The sequence below is a fragment of the Oreochromis aureus genome, linkage group 19, assembly GCF_013358895.1.
Source record: "Oreochromis aureus strain Israel breed Guangdong linkage group 19, ZZ_aureus, whole genome shotgun sequence".
NCBI classification, from domain to species: Eukaryota; Metazoa; Chordata; class Actinopteri; order Cichliformes; family Cichlidae; genus Oreochromis; species Oreochromis aureus.
The window spans coordinates 18,540,409-18,560,651 of NC_052960.1; the positions used below are offsets into that span (position 1 = coordinate 18,540,409).

The following is a 20,243-nucleotide window of genomic DNA, read 5'->3' on the forward strand; positions in this document are numbered from 1 at the left end:
GACGTAACTCAAACAGTAAATTATGACGTTAAATTTGTATTCACAATTTACATTTTCCACATTTGATATGGGTTAAGTCTTTACCTTTGCTGTGATAAAACTTAAGCTAGCAATATTGATCCCAATATTAGGACAGCTTGAGGTAAAATGCTTTAACAAACACTGGTGGAAAATACAGATGAAACATTTGAATGAAATGAAATGAAAATGTTTTGTCCCAGTGAGTTAAGTGCAATACATGACAACATAAAACATATTGGCAAAGAGGAAAAGCTGAGATGGTTTGGATGTGTGAAGCTTAGAATAGTGGATGTAATGGAGGACACGGAGAGAGGATTGGCATGTCAGAAGAGGATGCTAAGGATCGAGTGAGATGGAGGCAGATCTTCTGTGGCGACCCCTAAAGGAAGCAGCAGTATGTACTTTTGTTCATACTCCGATTTGAAGGTAAACTGGGGATGACCTGGGCTTGTAATTTGGTGTGTTCAGTTTTATTTTGGTTATAGTTTCACTATTGGTTTTAGTATTTAGTCACGTGGAGGATTTTTTTTTTTCCTCGGATGAAAGGTGTACGTTGCTCAAGTGGTATAAATACACACTGAAGAATATGATAAGATGATCTCAGTCATACATCAACATCAACTCCTCATGCTTATGTTTACAGAATTTAGATTTTCTGTGTATTTAAAATTTTAAATGCAAAATGGCATTTACATTATTTCTATAGGTTTATTTATAAACTATAGATTTTATTTTTTTTTATATCTAACAAAACTAAACGTTTTATCTAATATCGTACATCAGTTTTGCTCTTCATGTTTCTGACGTCATTCGTCACTCCTTTCCAACGGCACATTAGCTTTTAGCGGATGTTTTCCATTCGGTGGACTTCCGGGTAGCTTAGCTAGCTGTCGAAACAAACGGATTATTTACCCCCGACAATGACAGCACATCTTGTGAGCTCTGCTTAAAATGGGGAGCATACTGTTATTTACCCTTCTGGCTCCTTGCTGGGTAAACGCTGCAATTAAGCCAATGACTGCTACCGATGGGGACCACGAAGACCACCCCGAGTTTGGTAAGAAGCTAATTTAGCAATTCAGCCTAAGCAGAAGTTAGCTTTAATGTTACCGTAAACTATCTTCGGGATAATTTTGGTAAATAATAAATACTTTAAAGCAATGCCACTTCCATTTTCTCGACTTTAAATATGTTATAACTTTTTAACTCACGAAATTCCGAATAGTTGTTAAATGAGAGCACAGGGGCGTTTTCACATGTGCAGACTTTTATAAATGAACGAACTCAGTATCTGCTCGGTCTTATGTGACAGTTGTCCCCTTCCTATTACAGATTCTCTGAACTCAGTCCTGTCAGATTATGAGGTGCTGCCTTTGTCAGGCCTCCAGTTGCACTCTCTGAGGAAGAGGGACGTCAACACCCAGTCCCACCTGGAGCGTCTGGTGAACTTCAGAGCTCTGCACAGGTACAACAGTGAGCTCTTTTAAGCGATGTTGTAGAGTCGCTTCACTTTTCCTTTAGGTTTGTGTTAAAACAAAGACCTCTATAGCTGTGCACATGATGAACGAGGTAAAAATCTTGATCAAATCTATGAGCAGATTTCCACTGTGACATTATACATTGGTTTTGGAGTAATGAGGACCTGGTAAAACATCTCTGACGTGTTTGACATGTTTCTTATCAGTCTCTTTAGAAACACAAATTTGTGTTTGTGGATTATAATGCTGAATCTGCTGTTGGCTCACTAGTCACTATATTCTAATAATAATAATAATGATCATAATCAGTGGCACAATCAGGTCTCCAAGTGTCACAGAGAGGGTAAAAGTTAATCTCATAGGAATTTTGTTCTCTTTAAGCCATTTTTCTAGCACTTTCCTGATAATTCTTTCATGATTTTCTTATAGCATGCTTTGTTTTTCTTTCGTTTCGTCTTAGCTGGGCTGCTTTTTCCCCCCGAAGCACTCAGAACACTTTCTTTTATTGGTGAATCCTACATTTGCATTACTGCCATCATTGCCAAATAGCAGTAATGGCAGAAACTGTTTAAGTCTTGGAAAAAGCTAAATGTTTTGCGTTCTACCTTTTAAAAACTGTTAAAAATCCACACAGCCATGGCTCAGTACAAACCTAATAGACTGCTGTGGCTGTTATAGACTGTTTTGTAAGAAGTGTCATTTGTAACAAGAAAAGGCTCAGTTGAAGCGGTGAGTTCGTGCCTAGTTCCCTTTGTCTTGAAAGGGGAACAAGAAGGGTTTCAGTTTTGTTATAGATCCTCTCACTTCAAAAATAATTGAGATCACAATTCTAAATTTACACAAACTGTAAAATCGAAATATGCCCAAAGACTGTTTTTTTACCTACTCTATTTAATAATTGCAATTTATATTTACTAGCAAACTGCTGTGCTAGGTGTTTGGTGCTCAATTGAACTGTCAAATGTACAAATATATACGATTGTGGGATTTGTATAGAATATTTGTATATGCCATATAGATGTTGGCCCTCACACTGGATGTTCTACGGTGATCCAATCTAGGAGGAGATAGGAAACATACAAACATGCATATGCTAAAATCATAGGATTGTGGCACTGAGGGTGTGTGTGAATTGTGCCGATTTAAAATAGATTTATCCGAATATTCAGGAATCTTAGTTTTGATTTACTTCTACTTATTCTAAGTTTCTGAAGAAGCTTTTGTATTTCATGTATTCGTTATTTGTGCTCTGTATGTGTTTCATTCTTAGGATTCTCTTAGAATTTCTTGGAATCATTTAAACTGTTTAACCCATTATCACCAAAGTATCATACGAGCTGCCTGGACTTACTTTGTGATTTTTGACTGTAAAATTACAAAATAATTTTCATCTTTTAAGGAATAATTAGAATTTTCTCTTTAGCCCAAAGTAGTTGAGTAGCTACTGTAATGTAAAGCAAAGGAAGTACTGCCAGTGAAAACAGAAAATGTCTAGTTTAAGCTGCTGAAGAGTCACACTGGCAAGATCGGTGCGTGTTGATCTCTGTTTCCTTAAACTAGTCATACCAAGATTAGGTCACCTCATTAATAACAGATGCACAGCTACAGCTCTTTTAGTATATATCTATACATATGGCCATGTGAATACTATGTCTGCTAAACCCAGTTTGATGTCTCACACAGGACCAATCAGCCATTTACTGGTTAAGTTAAAATATGTTATCTTCTTTTCCAAATCCAGACATTTCAAACTTTACTTGACCACAAACACAGACCTTTTCACGGACAACTTCCAAGCTGTGTTTGTTGACAAACATGGGAAGAAGGAGAATTATGATGTTCACCCCCAAAACTATTTCACTGGCCATGTTGTTGGTGAGTGGATGAAAAAACATATTTTCAGAATATAATTTTCCCAGTCCTTCATTTTAGAAGAGTTATAGTTTATATGTGGAAAACAAGCAAATTTGTGTATATCTGAAGTAAATCCATATTTATTAAATGTTACTAATAATTTGTTTTATGTTCGCAGGGGAGGAGAATTCGCGTGTGCAGGCACACATAGACGGAGATGAGTTTTCTGCTCACATTCTGACTGGCGAAGCAGAGTACAATGTAGAGGTATGCATCTGTATATCTGCAGTCTCTGTGCTAAAATAGAGGGAGAATTTAAATTCAGTATTTTCTTTGTAAGACGCTTAACCATAGCTGTTTCACATCATCAAGCCCGCACTCCTGAAGCATGTAAAGGCAGCAATATCAAAGCCAATACAAAACCCCAAAATCTATATGTATACAATAACTGAGTACAATGTGGGCTTGCTTGCTGAGATATCATAAAATATTACCAGTATAGAGCTCACCTATAGTGTCAGTTCAAAAAGATGCTAGATTAGTAGAAAGTGAGGCAGCTATTTTTGTGTGATTAAAAATGCCCAATATCTGTTCTAATTATCCACAATTAACATATGAAACTACACAGAAGTAAACGATACAGTGCATTTGTCATGTTGTGTAAATCTGACACACCTGCCAGTCCATTCCCACCACACCACTACCCTTACTGTCTGTTTTTTCTCCAGCTATCAATACTCACGCTCAGTGATTTTTCTCTCTAATACCAGCCCTCTCTTTCTCTCTTAAAAAAAATGTAAAAAAATGCAGCCCCTGTGGAGATTTACCGATTCCCCAACTGATGGCAGGTTGCTGGTTTATCGCTCAGAAGATATCAAGAATCTGAGCCGCATTGCTTCTCCAAAAGTGTGTGGCTACGTCAATGCAGAGCCCAAGGACCTTTTGCCACAGAATACCAGAGGGGATTGGGAAGGACAGGAGAGGGTGGACCAGGAAGAGGGTGAGCTGTGCTTTTTAACTCTCTTGAAGTGGAGAATCTCGCAAATCTGTGCAGATATTTGTGCTGTTACAGCGTGGGCTCTGTGCTGGTGTGGATTATAGGAGTAGGTGAAAAAGAGTAGGAGGATAGCAAATGTTTAAGGTGGAGAGAAGGAAAGAGGAGCCTGTAGTGAGACAAAGGAGGTGGGTGTTGGATTCAGTCACTTTAATACAAGCCTTTCTATCTCCATCCTGTGTTATGCACATACACACTGCTGACAAGTAGGCATTATGTAAAAACCAAATGCCTCTTCATTCTTTTGTGCTGCTTTGGAAATGTAAAGAATATAACAGCGCCGATGTGCCAGAGGAGATGTATGCAACAGCTCTCACTGGTTCCTGGTTGAAAATGCTCTTTGGGGAAATGAGTTGAGGTGAAGGTTCGTATGGAGGAGGAGGCATTAAAATTCATGGAGGCTCCTCTGCCCAATGAGCGGACTCTGAGTCGTCACTGGTCTCCCACTGCTTGTTGTGGAGGACAGTGAAGCGCACACCCACACTTTTGAATAGTGTCGAGTGTACTGTGTGATGTAATGCCCCAAAGGATGTCTTCCTGTTTTCCTTTTCTGTAATGCATTATTTAGGGTGTGTGAGTCTCACTTAAACATTTCTAGGTAGAATATTCAGATTTTTATGACGAACATACTGTGACCGTTACACGGTAAAATGACATTGCACATACATTTGAATAATTTAGTTTAAATCGTATTAATTGTCATTCTTTCCTAAAGGATATGCTGTTGATTTTATCTTGGTTAGTAGGTTGTGGATTTTTAGTCTATTAAAAACACCCAATTATAATGAAGGATCACCTTAGTATATATGGAGGGCCGCAAGAGCCAAAATTAGTTAAACAAATTATATATTAATATGAATTGTAACATTTAATGTGTAAGTAATTAAATATTATTTTATTTTAAAAATGTAAAAGATTGTTTATGTATTTATTTTAAATTTTAATTAATTATTGACTCATATTTAATTAATTGTCTAATGATGTGTGTTGTTGCCAACTTAGTCATCCAGATGAGGAAATCCCCAAAAGCTGATTTTGTGCATCTGGATTTTATCAAAGTGACGAAACGTTCGTTCCACTGAAAGCGCTACGTCCAGGTGAACAGAACCAACTTTTGGGTGTTTAATGATGTGCTTATGTAATTCATTTTTGCACTCATGGCCTCAGAAAATGCACTTTTTCACTTTTTTCCCTTTATAGAAGAGTTTTTTTAAGCTGGGAGATGTAGGGCTCTTACAATAGGAGGAATTCTGAAAACTTAAAAAAAAAAAACAACCCTAAAAATAACCCCAAAAATAAAATAAATTAATAAATTAAATAAAGCCATCTTCTGTCTAGGTTGATAATCCTTGCAGCAAGGAAACTTTGTTTCCTTCGTGTCTAAACACATATTTGGCTTGCATTTGAAGGACCCTACTGAGGAACATGATTAATTGAATATTGACAATGAATGCAGGGGCAGCAGAATGGTGCAGCGGTTAGCACTGTTACCTCACAGCATGAAGGTTCTGGTTCTGTGCCCGTGTGGGTCATCTGTCTTCTTCACACAGTCCAAAAACATGCATATTAGTTTAGCTGTTGATTCTAAATTGTCCGTAGTTGTGAGTGTGAGCGCAAATGGTTGTTTGTGTGTCTGTGTTAATGTTGTTGTAAACCGCCAACCTGGCAGGGGTGTACCTCGTGATGGCTAGGTTGCGACCTTAAATTGGAAAAGTGGGTGGGTAGATGGATTAATGCTAGACTTTTAATGAAGGAAGGACTTGTTTGTATTCATTTTTTGAACAAAGCAACTTAAGAGGGCTAAAAATAAATTACTGAGTATATCATGAATCCCTACGCTTAACATGGTTGATGGAGCCTAACACTGTATGATCTGCGCATTAAATTACCTTATGTTTACAGTGGCTTTGTTCCTCCCTGTAAAGTACACCTCATCCACATTTATTGTGCTCTTAAACCTCTATAATAAGGCTAAATCTGCTATTTAAATCTGGCCTGAACAAAGGCAGAGCTTAATCAGATCACAGCCAAGCAAAAAAAGAGAAGTCATGTTACTAAATCTGAAAATGAGGACAATTAACAATGGGATATTGGAGCGTGGCCTCATTGTCCAGCATCTTTATGTACTTTGTACTTAATCTGTCTTACCTGAGACTTATCTGTTTAAATGAGGCAATGCTACAAAAAAAGATTCTACTTTTCTGAATCTTTCTGCTTGTCCTTATTCTGTCTCTCTGCATCTGTTGCTTCGTCCTGGCAGAATACCACCACAGAGAGAAGAGACAAGTTCACGATCACAGGAAGAATACCTGTCCCCTGTTGCTGGTTGCAGACTACCGCTTCTACAGACACATGGGCCGCAAAGAAGAGAGCATTACTCTGAACTACCTGGTCTGATTTTCTAATGTGTTATTGTACATGTATATTTCAGCAGAATAACTTTTGTCACATTTTGTTTCCCGTTGAAAGAGTAATTGCAAATAAAGCCAGCAGGAATTGTGTTGTTTGCATATTCAGGTGTGTCAAAATGGTTTATTTTGTATGTCTGATTATTTTCTTTTCCCAGATTGAGCTAATTGATCGAGTTGACGATATTTATAGAAACACAACATGGAGTAATGAATTTAAAAACTATGGGGTCCAGATCCATCAGGTGTGTATGTGGCTGTGTGTCATACCTTACAGTACTGTCAAATGTTGACATTTTGATCCACTTGTGGCGATTTAGTGTCAGTCGGTGCTGCTCCCAGCCTCACGATGGCTGATGTTTTATATTGCGTCACTCCGGAAATGAGGCTGAGAATAACGCTACCCCCTCAGCGGCTTTCAGAAGTGCATTTTTAGGAGAAACTGGAAGCTTTTGTGCATTCCTCGTTGGGTAATTTAATTTGTTCCACTGGCTTTGGGAATGAATAGAAACACTGTTTGTCACACTGTGAACTCAGTGCGTTCTCACTGAAAAGATATGCATTCATTTAGCTGCTTAATGTCCAATTTTCTTCACAATAAATGTCAAGAGGAACTTGAACTGTGTCACATTTAACCCCCTGTAAGAGTCTGAAAGAGAGCGCCCAACACATATTGCTCTTATTACTTTAATAGCTTTTCAAATAAAATGTTCCACATAGCACTAATTATTAGCATTACACTTAGGGGCACTGCTTTAATTTCAATTTTGTATTAATCTAAAATGACACTTACTGAAATTGTGTCTTTGGTTACTATTCGCAGATCATTATTAACAAGGAGCCTACAAAGCCTCCCCCTGACCAGCCCAACTGGGTCCATTACAACATGGAGAACAGCCCTGTAAAAGGAAAGGAGGTCTGGGACGTGAAGAGACTTCTGGAGGTACAAAACAAGAAAACCAAAGTGTATAGATACACAAAGCTCAAAGGGGCCTTTTCAGGCAAAACTGACTGGATTCATATTTCCAAGATTAGTTTTGGAAATCATTTAGTTAAACTCAGTCAGGTTGTTTAATCCATTTACACAAATGCATAAAAATAGTGAGTTCAAGTAGCTGAGCACAGGTTTGTTTGAGGTAATATGGTAAATAAGTTGAGTGCATCGTTTATAATGTCCTGGTACAAGATAAATATTGTTCCAAATCATAGAGTTTTACAAAGAGCCCAGTTTCTGAATGTCCAGTATTTTTGTATTGTCAGTGAAAAATAATTAGGATGTACAGAAATGGTGAGAAATAATAATCCTCTTGTCCTGCAGCAATTCAGCTCGGACATAGCTGACAATGCCTCCAGTGTGTGTCTGGCCCACCTGTTTACATACCAGGACTTTGATGAGGGGACACTGGGTCTGGCGTATGTGGCCCCCTCCAAACCTCAGGCTCTAGGTGGACTCTGCCCAAAACGTAAGATCACCTTTTGATTATTTGCATGGAGGATTTTTCTAATGTCTTTTTGAAAGCCTAACTTTTAGCGTTTCCCTGTTAGGACAATTAGTTCCATTAAAATTTACTTCACTGGCACATCTCTTGACCAGATGGACAAACTATGATTTCTACTCTGTGAAGCTAAAAAGAAAAACGCGCCATAATATTGAAAAGAAACCAATCAAAAAGCCATGTGTTGGAGGCTTTTTTTTTTTTTTAAAGAAAAAACAAAAAAAAGGTACTGACACTTTACTTTGTAATTTTCTAGCTTACTATCCATCTCATTCTTCAAAGAAGCCGAGTTATCTCAACACAGGCCTGACCAGCACCAAGAACTACGGCAAAACCATCCTCACAAAGGTCTGTTTCGTCTCATTTCTTTAGTCATAATTTCAGAATAAAACGAGTTGCTGGGTGCAGTTCAGCCAAGATGTTACGCAACGTGTCAGCCTGCCAAGTTGAGGTTCTAGGTAGAGCAGACACACCTTTTTGTGTGGGTGTGATGAGTATCGATGTCAAGTCAGGCTGCATTTTGACACCCCAAGTAGCGTTATGCTCCACACTCATCTGCAAAACGCTTACTGTTATAAACTCTGTGATAATGTCCAAAACTTAAGTATTTAATTATTCCTTTTACCTGAAAACTTCCTTTATTTTAAACAGAATGGATTTTAGATTCTAGATTTATTCTTAGGTAGCTTAAAAATTAAGCATTAAAAATGAATGTTGTGTGTTTTTTGTTTTTTTTTTGTCTCATCAGGAGGCAGATTTGGTAACCACTCATGAGCTGGGCCATAACTTCGGAGCAGAGCATGATCCTGATAATATACCGTACTGTGCCCCCAGTGATGACCACGGAGGGAAGTTTGTCATGTACCCTATTGCTGTGAGTGGAGATCATGTCAACAACAAGGTAACTATCCATTCATGTAATATAAAAACATATATGCTTGGTAAGCCTGACATCATTACCTATTTCCAGTGTTCAGATGCTTCTTCAGTTCCCAAAGTAAACACACACTGAAGCAACACTGAGAGTTAAATAGTCCAGATTCTTTCAGCCACAGTATAATGATCAATGTGTGTCGTCCAAGGTGTTACAATAAACTTTAACATCCAGGTATCCATGAAAAAGCAGCCTTAGAAATGATCGGGAAGCTAGTTAGCTAGTTTCCACCTAAAGGAGAGCTGCCATGTTATGACTAAAGAGAAAAAACCCCCAAACTACACTGTACATCTTTGCACACTGAACATAAAAAACTAAATGTCAACAACCTTTGGAGGATTAGTGAAATTGTGCTACTTGAAAGAAAGTTGAGACCTTAACACCAGGAAGATGTAGGAGGAGGGTTAAACTGTTCTTAGTGAAAGTCCATGTTGGTGGTCCCTCTGCACAGAGACAAATACAGTCACATGCCAGGAAGAGAGAACGTCTGCGATCACCCACAATGTTAGTCACTAATACGTAGCTGTGTGAATTAGCATTACTCACTATGAATAAGTCCTGATCCTAAGCTTTATGAAATCTTAGTCCTTCTTATGTTGAGCTCATGGGCTGCCGTGTACAGTGAGTTCTTGATTTAGCTTAATTATGTGCGGCACAGGAGTAGTGCTGATAAAAGGCCAGGTAGGCCTGAGAATGACCACTGATTATTTTTGGCAGGATTAAAGAAAAGACAACATGTTAAGAAGAAAACAGCCATATTAGACGCAGTAGACACTTGGTCCTGGAGACAGGGCTGGCATGTCATAACTAGACAAGGGGGGTCAGACCCAACAATACTTCAGCTGTGCTCGTAGTCCAACTATTACTTGATTCGCTGTGATCGAGAAGTTGTGGGAATGGACAAACTATTGGTTATAAGTGATCGGCATCATCTTTTTGTGCAACTCTGTAGTGAAATCAAAGGGTGTACAGTGTGAGAGGTCAGACCAGGAAGTCCACAACAGAAACAGAATTATTGTAGTTTTGATTACTTTCATTTGGACTTTTTGTTTTTCATTTGGTTAAGTTTCAGTAAGTTTCCAGAGTGAGTTTACTCGTTTTAGTTATCGTTGAAAATGTTTTATTTCCATTTAGTTTTTATTTGTTTCGGTTTTAGTCTGTAATGTTATTATTGTATCGAGGGATTATGCCAGAGGCAGCGTTTAGGAAAATCGGTTTCGGCATTACAGTATAAACACAGAACTTGTAGAAAGCAGTCGACTTAAAGTCCCCTTTTGTTACAGCCAAACAAATACAAATCTGATCAGTTTTAATTATTTTCGAAAGTCTAGTTTTTATTTTAGTTAGCTAAAATGTCACATTTAGTTTTAGTTAACCATAATAACCTTGCCAACAAGTTGTCCTTGAGGGGCAGATCAATCAAATTTACATCAGGTAGCGTTGTTTATTTAGTTTTTCAAATAGGCTATGATGCCGTTTAGTTTGAATATATCCTGGTATGCAGCAGTCTATGCCTGCAAGATGAGCTGAGATGATACAGAATGTGATGGGCAGAATGGATGGCAGCTTCTGGTTGTGCAGAAGGTGGGATAACTGAGTCACAGTTGTTCCTGTGAAATTAACAACACACGCAAAATCTAATGCGCTTCCTCCATCATTGGCCTTATGATTTCTGCAGCTTCACATCAACCTCGTTTTTGAGGAGAAGCATTAAAACGAGGTAAATGCATAAACTGTTAAACCTTTTGAGATTCAGGTTTGGAAAATTTAGAGGGAAGTGATTTGCGTATGCCATTATTTCAGCGTTAAAGCTTCATGACTATTCTTTGTCACATCACCTTTAATCACACACAAAAAAATAACAGTAAAAATTCAGTCCTCGTTAACCTGTTACCGATTAATTCTTATCTCCTTGTTTTTCCTGAAGCATTTCTCCAACTGCAGCAAGGCTTCTGTAGAGAGGACATTAAGTCACAAGGCACCGCTGTGCTTCAAAGAGAGGAACAGTAAAGTCTGTGGAAACTCCAGAGTGGAGACTGGGGAAGATTGTGACCCTGGGCTTCTCCACCTCAATGATGACCCCTGCTGCACCTCCACTTGCAAGTTCAAAAGTCATGCAAAGTGCAGGTATGAAATCCAAAAGATGGATCCATAAAGGATTTTTTGAAAAAACAACAACAAGAACAAACGAATCAAATGTTGGATTAATTGATTTCTTTACAGTGACAGAAACAGCCCTTGCTGCAAGAACTGCACTTACGCAAAGAGAGGAACAACGTGCCAGGAGCCCATCAATGCCACCTGTAAAGGCAAATCCGTCTGCACAGGTGATCGCCTCCTGCTGGTGTAACATGAGAACTGCAGCAGTCATTCAAGCCTGCCTGTTTGTTTGGTTTTGGTGTAAAAATGATTAAAAAACTAGATAAATTAACCCTTTTCTTCACATAACAGGTAACAGTAGTGAATGCCCACCTCCTGAAAATGCTGCTGACAACACAGTGTGTGTCGACAAAGGCCTGTGTCGCAATGGAGAGTGTGTGCCCTTCTGTGAGGCTGAGCAGAACCTTCAGCCTTGCGCTTGCAATGGTGATTTTTATTTCTTTAAACAACACGCGAGAATGTCTGAGATTTGCTGAATAAGACAGGAGACTCTCACTGATTACAGAGGTCTGGGGAAGGGGTATCTACACAAGCAAAAATCAATGAGTTTGGAAAGAAATGACAAGATCACAGCTGGATTTTTCTTTTTTGATTTACAGCTGGAAGTAACATATTAAGAATAAAAGGGACTGTTTGAATAAGCTTGGATATTCTTTCAATATATCCAGGATATAAATGAATAACCGTTCTAAATCTTTTTTAAATGCTTCTTGTGTTGATCGTCTCTTCTGCTTCCAGATACTGAGCACTCCTGTAAAGTGTGCTGCAGGAGTAAAAATGGCACCTGCTCTCCCTACTTCAATGGTGTCAATTATCTTTTCCTTCGCAAAGGAAAACCCTGCACCGTGGGCTTCTGTGACGAAGGCGTGAGTTACCAAACCTTTATACGTCTCTGCTCTGCAATCAGGAAACCTGCTGATCCTATCATATTTCTGTATTTCTGAACTACACTAGTGCTGACAAAACTGTGTCAGCGTCACAACATTTTGTAGATATTATTTTATTTCAATGTCAACTTTGTTTTCGGTCATAAAGGGAAAGTGCATGAAGCAGGTACAGGATGTGATTGAGAGGCTGTGGGACTTTATTGACAAGCTGGACATAAACACATTTGGTAAGTCGGTGTTAAAAAGTGTGTGAAAATGCTTCCAGATACAATAAAACTCTGAATAATTATGATATTGTTTTAATGTTTATGACTGTAGTAGCTTAGCTGAGACAAATTCTTCTTCTTCTTCTTCTCTTTTGTGTGTTTATCACTATCCTCCACCTCATCACCATATCAGGGAAGTTCTTGGCTGATAACATAGTGGGCTCAGTCGTGGTGTTTTCCCTCATCTTCTGGATTCCTCTCAGTATCCTGGTTCACTGTGTGGTAAGAAGCTGCTGAATATCCATTTGCACTGATCCCCATTGTCTTCAGTGTACAATGAGAAGCTGATACACTATGCTTATGCTGGCCTTTTCTGTTACCTCTATCTTTAGGACAAGCAACTCGACCAGCAGTACGAGGAGAACACAAAGTCATTTTATTATCCTCCAAATGTAAGTTCTTCAACTTTCCATTGCTCACACATGCTGATCCTGTGCACCACCTTTGCTCTCTTGCTACCAGACTAACCAAACTAATCCAGTTCCATACTGCTTCTTAAAAATTGACCTCTTTAATCAAGCAGGGAGAAGAAACATGAAGGACTGTAATTGAGGATGAGAATAAGAAATTAAGACATGAATTCAAAACTGCAGTGTAACATTTAAAGTTCAAAATATTGCTTATATCTTATGCTGGACCATACGGCAACCCCCTCGTTGCCAGAAAACAAGATCTGTTTTTAGCTCTTTTTTTTTTTTTCCAGCTGACTTTCCTCTGATTGGCTGAGCCTTTTAAACAGAAGGTTTAACCAAAAGTCTTGTGTGTCTGCTGCTGTGTTAAAGATATTCCTTCTCTGATCATCCTGCAGCACCAAGAGTAAAAGGAAACATGATGAAAGTAGCATTTAGAGCATCTTAAGCCTGAGTTTTTAGTTCATAGGGAGCCTGGCCATGTTTTATATGTGCTTCCCGCATTGAAACGGTATATCTGTGACAAAAGATGAGAAAAATCAAAACAGGCCAACTTTAAAATTTGCTAACAGTCATGGTTTTTGTTGCTGAGCTGGGAAATTGTGCTTTTACTTTTAATATCATTATTTGATGTTGTAAAAGGCTAATGGTAAACCAGCCCAGACCTGGAAAAATAAAAGGGTAAGAATGAGAATCAGAAGACTCTCTTGAAATTGTATCAACCAGTGGTCAGATAATCCACAAGCAATGGCCTCACTGTCACTGCTGGGTTTTCTGAATGACCTGTCCATCACTCTTTGCCTTGGAACTGCAGCAGATGGTGGAAATTTGTAGTAGAGCTCCCGCCATAGGTGAGTGTGTGTGCGACGGCTTGGTGTTGCGATGCGTTGCCATTGAGTCCATGACGGTGCATGGTCAGTGGCCCACGTTTGGGATACTCTTGCAGTCACTTACTCCTTGATGGTAATCACTGATCAGCTGCACATTTCCAGCCCCTCTAACTCGTCTTCATCTGACAAATAAAGCGAGGGAGGCTCGCACAGCTTCATGCGACTGAACAGCTGTGGAGCAGCAGATCAGGAATTGCCTCAAGTAAGCAAGATTGCACTTTTGGAGTATTCAAACATCGAGACGACCAAATGGGTTGCACATTGTTGTCGTTCGTGAAATTGGATGCAGTGTGTGTCGACATTTTTCAGTTTTCAGTTTTTAGTTGCTCTTCAAAGCCAAAACAAGAATCATTTAGATGACTGTTTTTATTTTTTGTTTAGTGGCTGTCTGCACTGTGTGAGGTCCTTCTTTGGGTTTGATTGGAGGGAGGAGAAAAAGACTGGGGGGTACATTCCTCTTAAGACCTTTCTTGCAGACATTTTGACTTGTTAGAGCATTTTAAGCACTCGCACAAATGATTAAATTAATGATGGCTAAGTTCCATTTAGGTTTGCTTTTAAATCCTGCAGCTGAACCAATGTGTTTAATATCAGGGTGCTGGTAACCCTAAATGGATTGCAGCCATAATTAATAAATCACATTTGTCTGACACTTCAAAATGGTCAAAGGCAGAAAGGTTTTTTTTTTTTACTCATTCCCACCTTAAGATATTGGGTGTGTTTTAAGAGTGTAGATAAGAGTAGATAGGAGCTACTTAAAGGTAGCGCAATCAGTAACATGAGGTTATTATTATAAAACACATGTTGGGGAGTTAAACTGTAAAGTTCTGGGATACATGTGATGTTCTGAATTAAACAGAATGTAGTAAAAAGGGAATGGGTGCCACCTCAGTCACACACAGCTGTGACGTGCCTCCGTCCTCACATGCTGTTCTCCCTCTTCAGAATCAAGACGTGCTGAGCAACCTCGAGTCAGCACCCGTGCGCATCGTCAAGCCTCCTCAGCCTCCCTCCTCCTCCGGCGGCCGGACCGCGCCCTTCATCCATCAACAACAGCCTCAGCCGCAGAGCCAGGTCCGGGCCACACTCGCAACCAACACCAGTACCCCGGCCCCCGATCTGAACTCCGGCCCCACCCCGGACAGCGCAGGGGGGCTGCGGATGGCCACCATCCAGGAGGACACCAGCAGCGGCTCTCACCTGGGAGAGGAGGGCCTGCTGGAAGATTTCACAACCGCAGGAGCCTGCTCGTCGGCTACGAAATCCTCCTTCGAGGATCTGACCGAACAGAACCAACCAGCCAAGGACCGACGGCGCCTTAAGAGGCAGGAACGCATTGATACTAAAGAGACGGAGTGCTGAGAGAGAGGAAAAACAAAAAACAAGTGTGTTTGCACAAGCATCCTGATATTTGTTTTTGTTTGTTTTGTTTTTTTAGGGAACACGAACAAATGTGCAGCATCATATGCTTTTTTTTTCTTATTGCAACCGGTATTAAAGCGTAGCATATCTTTCTCAGATCTTGGTGCTCTAAAAGTGTTTATTCAGTCACATGAAATTAGATTGAGACACTGAACAGATACAACACAGGAAGTCTCAAAGCCCTCTAACACTAAATCCAAATAAATTCATGTTTTTGTGCCTTTTTCACTAATGTATCTATTTCTATGGTCATTTGAAGCTTTTGAGTGTCTGTGGAAATAAATCTGCCAGTTCTTTAAACACAATGTTCATTTTGTTTAACCTAATGGCTAAATGTGTTTCTGACAATGCAAATATTGGTCAGGAACAAAAAGAGATTATATTAAATATTTAACTGTAATCCCTGCAGATTGAAAATGATTACACAAATCCTTATTCCCAGGTTTATTATGTGTTATACTGTAAGTAACCTCGAGTTGTGACAAAAGCTCACACAACATTTCTTGCTCCAAACAGCGCCTAGAAGCAGAACAAACCTTAGCAGTATGATGCAGAATTCTCTATATTAATGTTGTAAGTGTAACTATTTTTCAGTTTGGGAAACATTTCCTGGAAGTTCAAACAACACATAAAGGAGGAGTCGGTCTAGAAGTATTTTAACATCACTGGAGAATTGAAGTTTACAACATGCTTACACATGTTCTGTCTCATCAGCTGTTTCTTTAAGGTACTGTGTAAGTAGCATTATTGTGTTTTTTGGTAGGTGGAGCTTAAAGTGGGGAGAAGTAATATCAGCTTTGCTAAAGCTTCAGTATTGTGATGTTTGAACCTGTAGAAAACAATATGGTGCCTTTTTGGATTTTGTGATCAACTATCCCACGGTGACTCATCTATATACAATTCCCAGTAGCGGACAACTCCGACATTCTTTATTTAATATTTGAATATATATTTTTTAATTTTCTGTCTGTGTGCCAAGGTGAGCTATGCACCTGTTTATTGTTACCTGCTGTGTCTCATGTTAAGAAAACATGTATGGTCAAAATAAAAACACTAGCTTTTAGTGTACAGGATGGATGTGAATGCTAGTGAACAAAACAAGCCTGCTGTATATCAGATGATGTGTATATTCTTAATGTTTTTATGCTTACAAAACTCTACTCAAGTTTCTTTTAAAGTTTTTGCTTGCATTTCCTACACAAATGTCAAAAAAAAAATAAAAAAATCTTTGTGCACTGATACATGGTCTCACATTTATATCTATTCAGCTGCTGTGTGGTGCACCCAAATGGTCCTCGCTGCACAATGTTAAAAGAAAAGCTTCATTTTTATCAGCTGGTTTTCACATACACCAAACATCTCTAAGGATATTTCTCCATGGTCTATAAATACATGTCAACAACATGTAGCAACAACTACTACTGATTCATACATGTCCATCATTTTGTATGAGTGCATCTTTTTCGCACACTGTCATCCTGTGCACTGTCCCAGCATGATTAGACCTTAGCGATGAACCTTGTTGCCAAAAAGCAAAGCCAGTGGGAGTAACATCTTTCAGAGCTAAAGCTCGGTTCACCAGCACTACAGGTGAGCCTTGTCTATAACAATGCCACGTTTACATCACATACCAAATTTAGTCATTTTTTAAATTAATAGAATGATATATAGGATGTGATACTGATTACATAGTACTGATGCTCACCTGAGTACATTTTTTAAATAGATATCCTGAGGTCCAGAACATCTCCATCACAATGATCATATCTTGTTTGGGGATGCTGCCCTGCCATGCAGTTTGTAGGCCTCAGAAACCTGTTGATCTCAGTACACCTGCAGATTCAAGGAGACATATTTTTACAGGTGACAGTATGTACTAAAGTATATGTAATTTAAACTGTTTTCATAACATGAAGTTGTGGGATTTGCGAGTAAGAGATTATAATAAACATCCAGAAAAGTCTTGTGATCATGCAGTCATGTCTGAAACTTCTCCCAAACCGAGTGCAAGACAGGGTGGAAAAACCCTTTAATTCATAGTGTTCTTGTTGCAGCAGTGAGACGCTAAAAGATTTAAAACAAAAGTTATGGGCACATAAAGTGACACTGCTTGCTTTTTGCAAACTACTTTCACAAAAAGCCCATTATGGATTACCCTCAAGTACAGTGTTGTGTAAAATTTACTTTAGTAAATTTACTTGTTTCGTGCATGGTCATGCAAGTTCTGTAAATGAGTGAAAATAATTCCACAAATATTTTTAGACATTTTTAGACACACTAAGCTTTTTGAAAAGGAAAATTATCAAATTGTAACATAGAGTGTGGTCAGACTGCTTGTATTTGTGTGTGAGTTTGTTACACACAAATACCTGTTGGCCTCTCCCTTAGAGGGGCTCAGAGTAGAGACGCTGCTCCTCCACATGGAAAGAAGCCACTTGAGGTGGTTCGGGCATCTGAGAAGAACACCTCCTGGGGTGAGGTGTTCCGGGCATGTCCCACTGAGAGGAGGCCCCCGTGCCTTGGTGTTCCCCCAAAGAAGATGGAGGAGGTAGGTGGGGAGAGGGATCTGCGATCCAGTAGAGTTGAGTATGTGGGTTACGCCCATTAAAAACTTGCCAAATTTTCTAATGCAATACCAAACAGCACATTCTGCTATTCACTCTTGCTTTGAGCTTTGATACCCCAGGTGCTCCAGTCATGTTCCTGATTGATACAAGTTTGATTCACTGAATACTAGCTAAGCAATCTACGGAATCTACAGAATCTACAGAAGAGGATTAGGGCCACTGGAAATTTTTTAAGTCAGAATTCTCAGTTAAAAAAACCTCCACCGGCCCCACTCCTGCTAAACAAGTGAAAATAGATTTAAGAGTGACAAGACTTAGTGCTGCTGAATCTTTGGTTTTATTGATTTTTTGCTGTGTGTTACTTGCATCTATTTGAAAGAGTGTAAACACAAAAAATATTTTATTTTATATACTGGAATATACAGAAAGTAGGTTTAAATGTTAAACAAATTTCTTCCAGTCAGAGAATGCTGCATATAATTTTATTTTTTGCTTGTTACAATGTGCATAAAATTAAAAGGTTAAGACTAATGAAACTAGTTTTTAAAATATTCTTTTTATTTGATTCAATTTTATATCATGAAATATGCAGAAAAAATAGAATTGGGCTGAAAGGTCTAATGCTTCATAACGTATTCAGGTTGTGTATCATATTTTTTAAAAGTAACTAAGTAAGAAAGTAACTAATTACTTTCGAAAATAAGCAATCAGTAAAGTAATGGGATTACTTTCTTGGAGCAGTAATCAGTAATTAGTAAATAATTACTATTTTCAAGTAACTTGACCAACACAGGGTATTACCGTATGAAGTGGCAGATGTTAAGGAAACTGTTCAGCTACATGTCCAGTAGGTGGTGCAGAAGACTGTCAGCATCCACTAATTCACCACAGTCAGTCTTTTGAATTACCTCTGCATCAGCTGAAGGAGTTAGTTTATTTAGTTTTTTGGTTATGTCATAGAATAAAAAGGCCCACATTTTGGAAGGATTTAAGCCCATAAATAAACAGCAGAAATATCCATGTATAGAAAACATTTTTCTATTAGAAAAACTTCTAATAATGTATAGATACATATCAATACTCAATAACTCATTGTTCCACTTATAATAGCTGTAAGTGCAGCTTACCATGACTTGAGTGTTATCTCACACATCAACCACGGTAAAGCGTGTTATAGACGAGCCAGCCCACCGTGACCATTTCATGCTTTGCCTCTTTCAAAGTGTGAAATATACAAGCATGCAAAAATTGCAGTAAGCTGTGGTTACAGCAGAGGGAGACATTTTATTTCAAAACAAAAAGAGAAAATAATCACAGGAAAGCATTTAAGAATGAAATTATTAACACATTTACAATGAAATATACATCAGCTGCCTAGCACTGCTCTGCTCACTACTGTGATATGGAGTTGCACACAAGTGTTTCTGTTTGCAACACTTTGCAAGATGTTGAAAGAGATGGAAGGAAAGATCTTACTGTAAACTAAATAATCACAATAAATAATAAACAAGGGCAGCAAATACATTGGCATCTCTATATATTTGTGCTTTTACTGATGTATATTCTTCTGCATATTTCTACTGTAAAACCTCCATAACATGTAGCATTGAGCTAAAAGCACCAAAGAATACAATCTCAATAATAAATATTAGGATCTAGAATAAAATTACTGTATTTAAATGCATTTAACACTAAGACTCTTGCAGCTTAGTATTTGCCCCCCCACCCCACACACACACACACACGCACGCACACGCACACACTTTTGGACTAAATTTCAATCCTTAATCAATTCAGGTTTTGATCACATAGTTATAATTACACATGGTTGTTGTGTTACTACAACCAATAATCTTGAACTTAAGGAAAGGAAATCGGCCTGTTTCGTTGTTGTTGTTATGCAATGCCTGTCAGCTTCTCGTCGAGACAATGTTGTAACTTAAAGTCTATTTACAGAGCTCATCTTGGAAAAGCAAATGTGTTTGGCACAACATTACATTCAGATCACAAATGCTGCCGGTTAGGACAGGCTAAAAAAGGAGGAGAAAAAAAGTACAGGCAGAAAAGAGTACATTTTTTTTTCAAATCATGTATTGGGATTCTCCTCTTCTCTTCCATCCTCCATCAAGTTCAAGTCTGTTAAGTTTCAATAAAAAACAGCATTTCCCCTGATGTACCTATAAGCATTCATAATAAGGACTATGAAGAGATACCAGACACAACCATTTTGAGCCAGCTACCAGTGCTGATAAAATCGGACCCTCTCATTACATTTTTTTTAAAGATTCGGGTTTAAAATGTTTAATTTAAATAGGTCATAACTGTTTTCAGCTGTTACATATATGTGCTTTACAGTATATTCCCCATTACCAAGGTTAACCATACACCCAAATTTG

At 38.6% G+C, this 20,243-nt stretch overlaps 1 protein-coding gene across 1 annotated transcript; it reads left to right on the forward strand.

Moving 5' to 3' along the window:
• The first annotated feature begins 842 nt into the window (after nucleotides 1-842).
• On the forward strand, nucleotides 843-16,521 carry adam17a (ADAM metallopeptidase domain 17a). Its single transcript, XM_039603444.1, has 19 exons — nucleotides 843-1,078; nucleotides 1,354-1,486; nucleotides 3,241-3,374; nucleotides 3,532-3,620; nucleotides 4,164-4,353; nucleotides 6,668-6,798; nucleotides 6,974-7,060; nucleotides 7,639-7,758; nucleotides 8,134-8,278; nucleotides 8,568-8,659; nucleotides 9,060-9,212; nucleotides 11,173-11,372; nucleotides 11,469-11,572; nucleotides 11,697-11,831; nucleotides 12,144-12,271; nucleotides 12,441-12,519; nucleotides 12,692-12,780; nucleotides 12,891-12,950; nucleotides 14,804-16,521. The coding sequence occupies exons 1-19, from the start codon at nucleotides 973-975 to the stop codon at nucleotides 15,218-15,220; spliced, it is 2,592 nt and encodes an 863-aa protein (XP_039459378.1). The 5' UTR covers nucleotides 843-972; the 3' UTR covers nucleotides 15,221-16,521.
• Nucleotides 16,522-20,243: the final 3,722 nt, after the last annotated feature.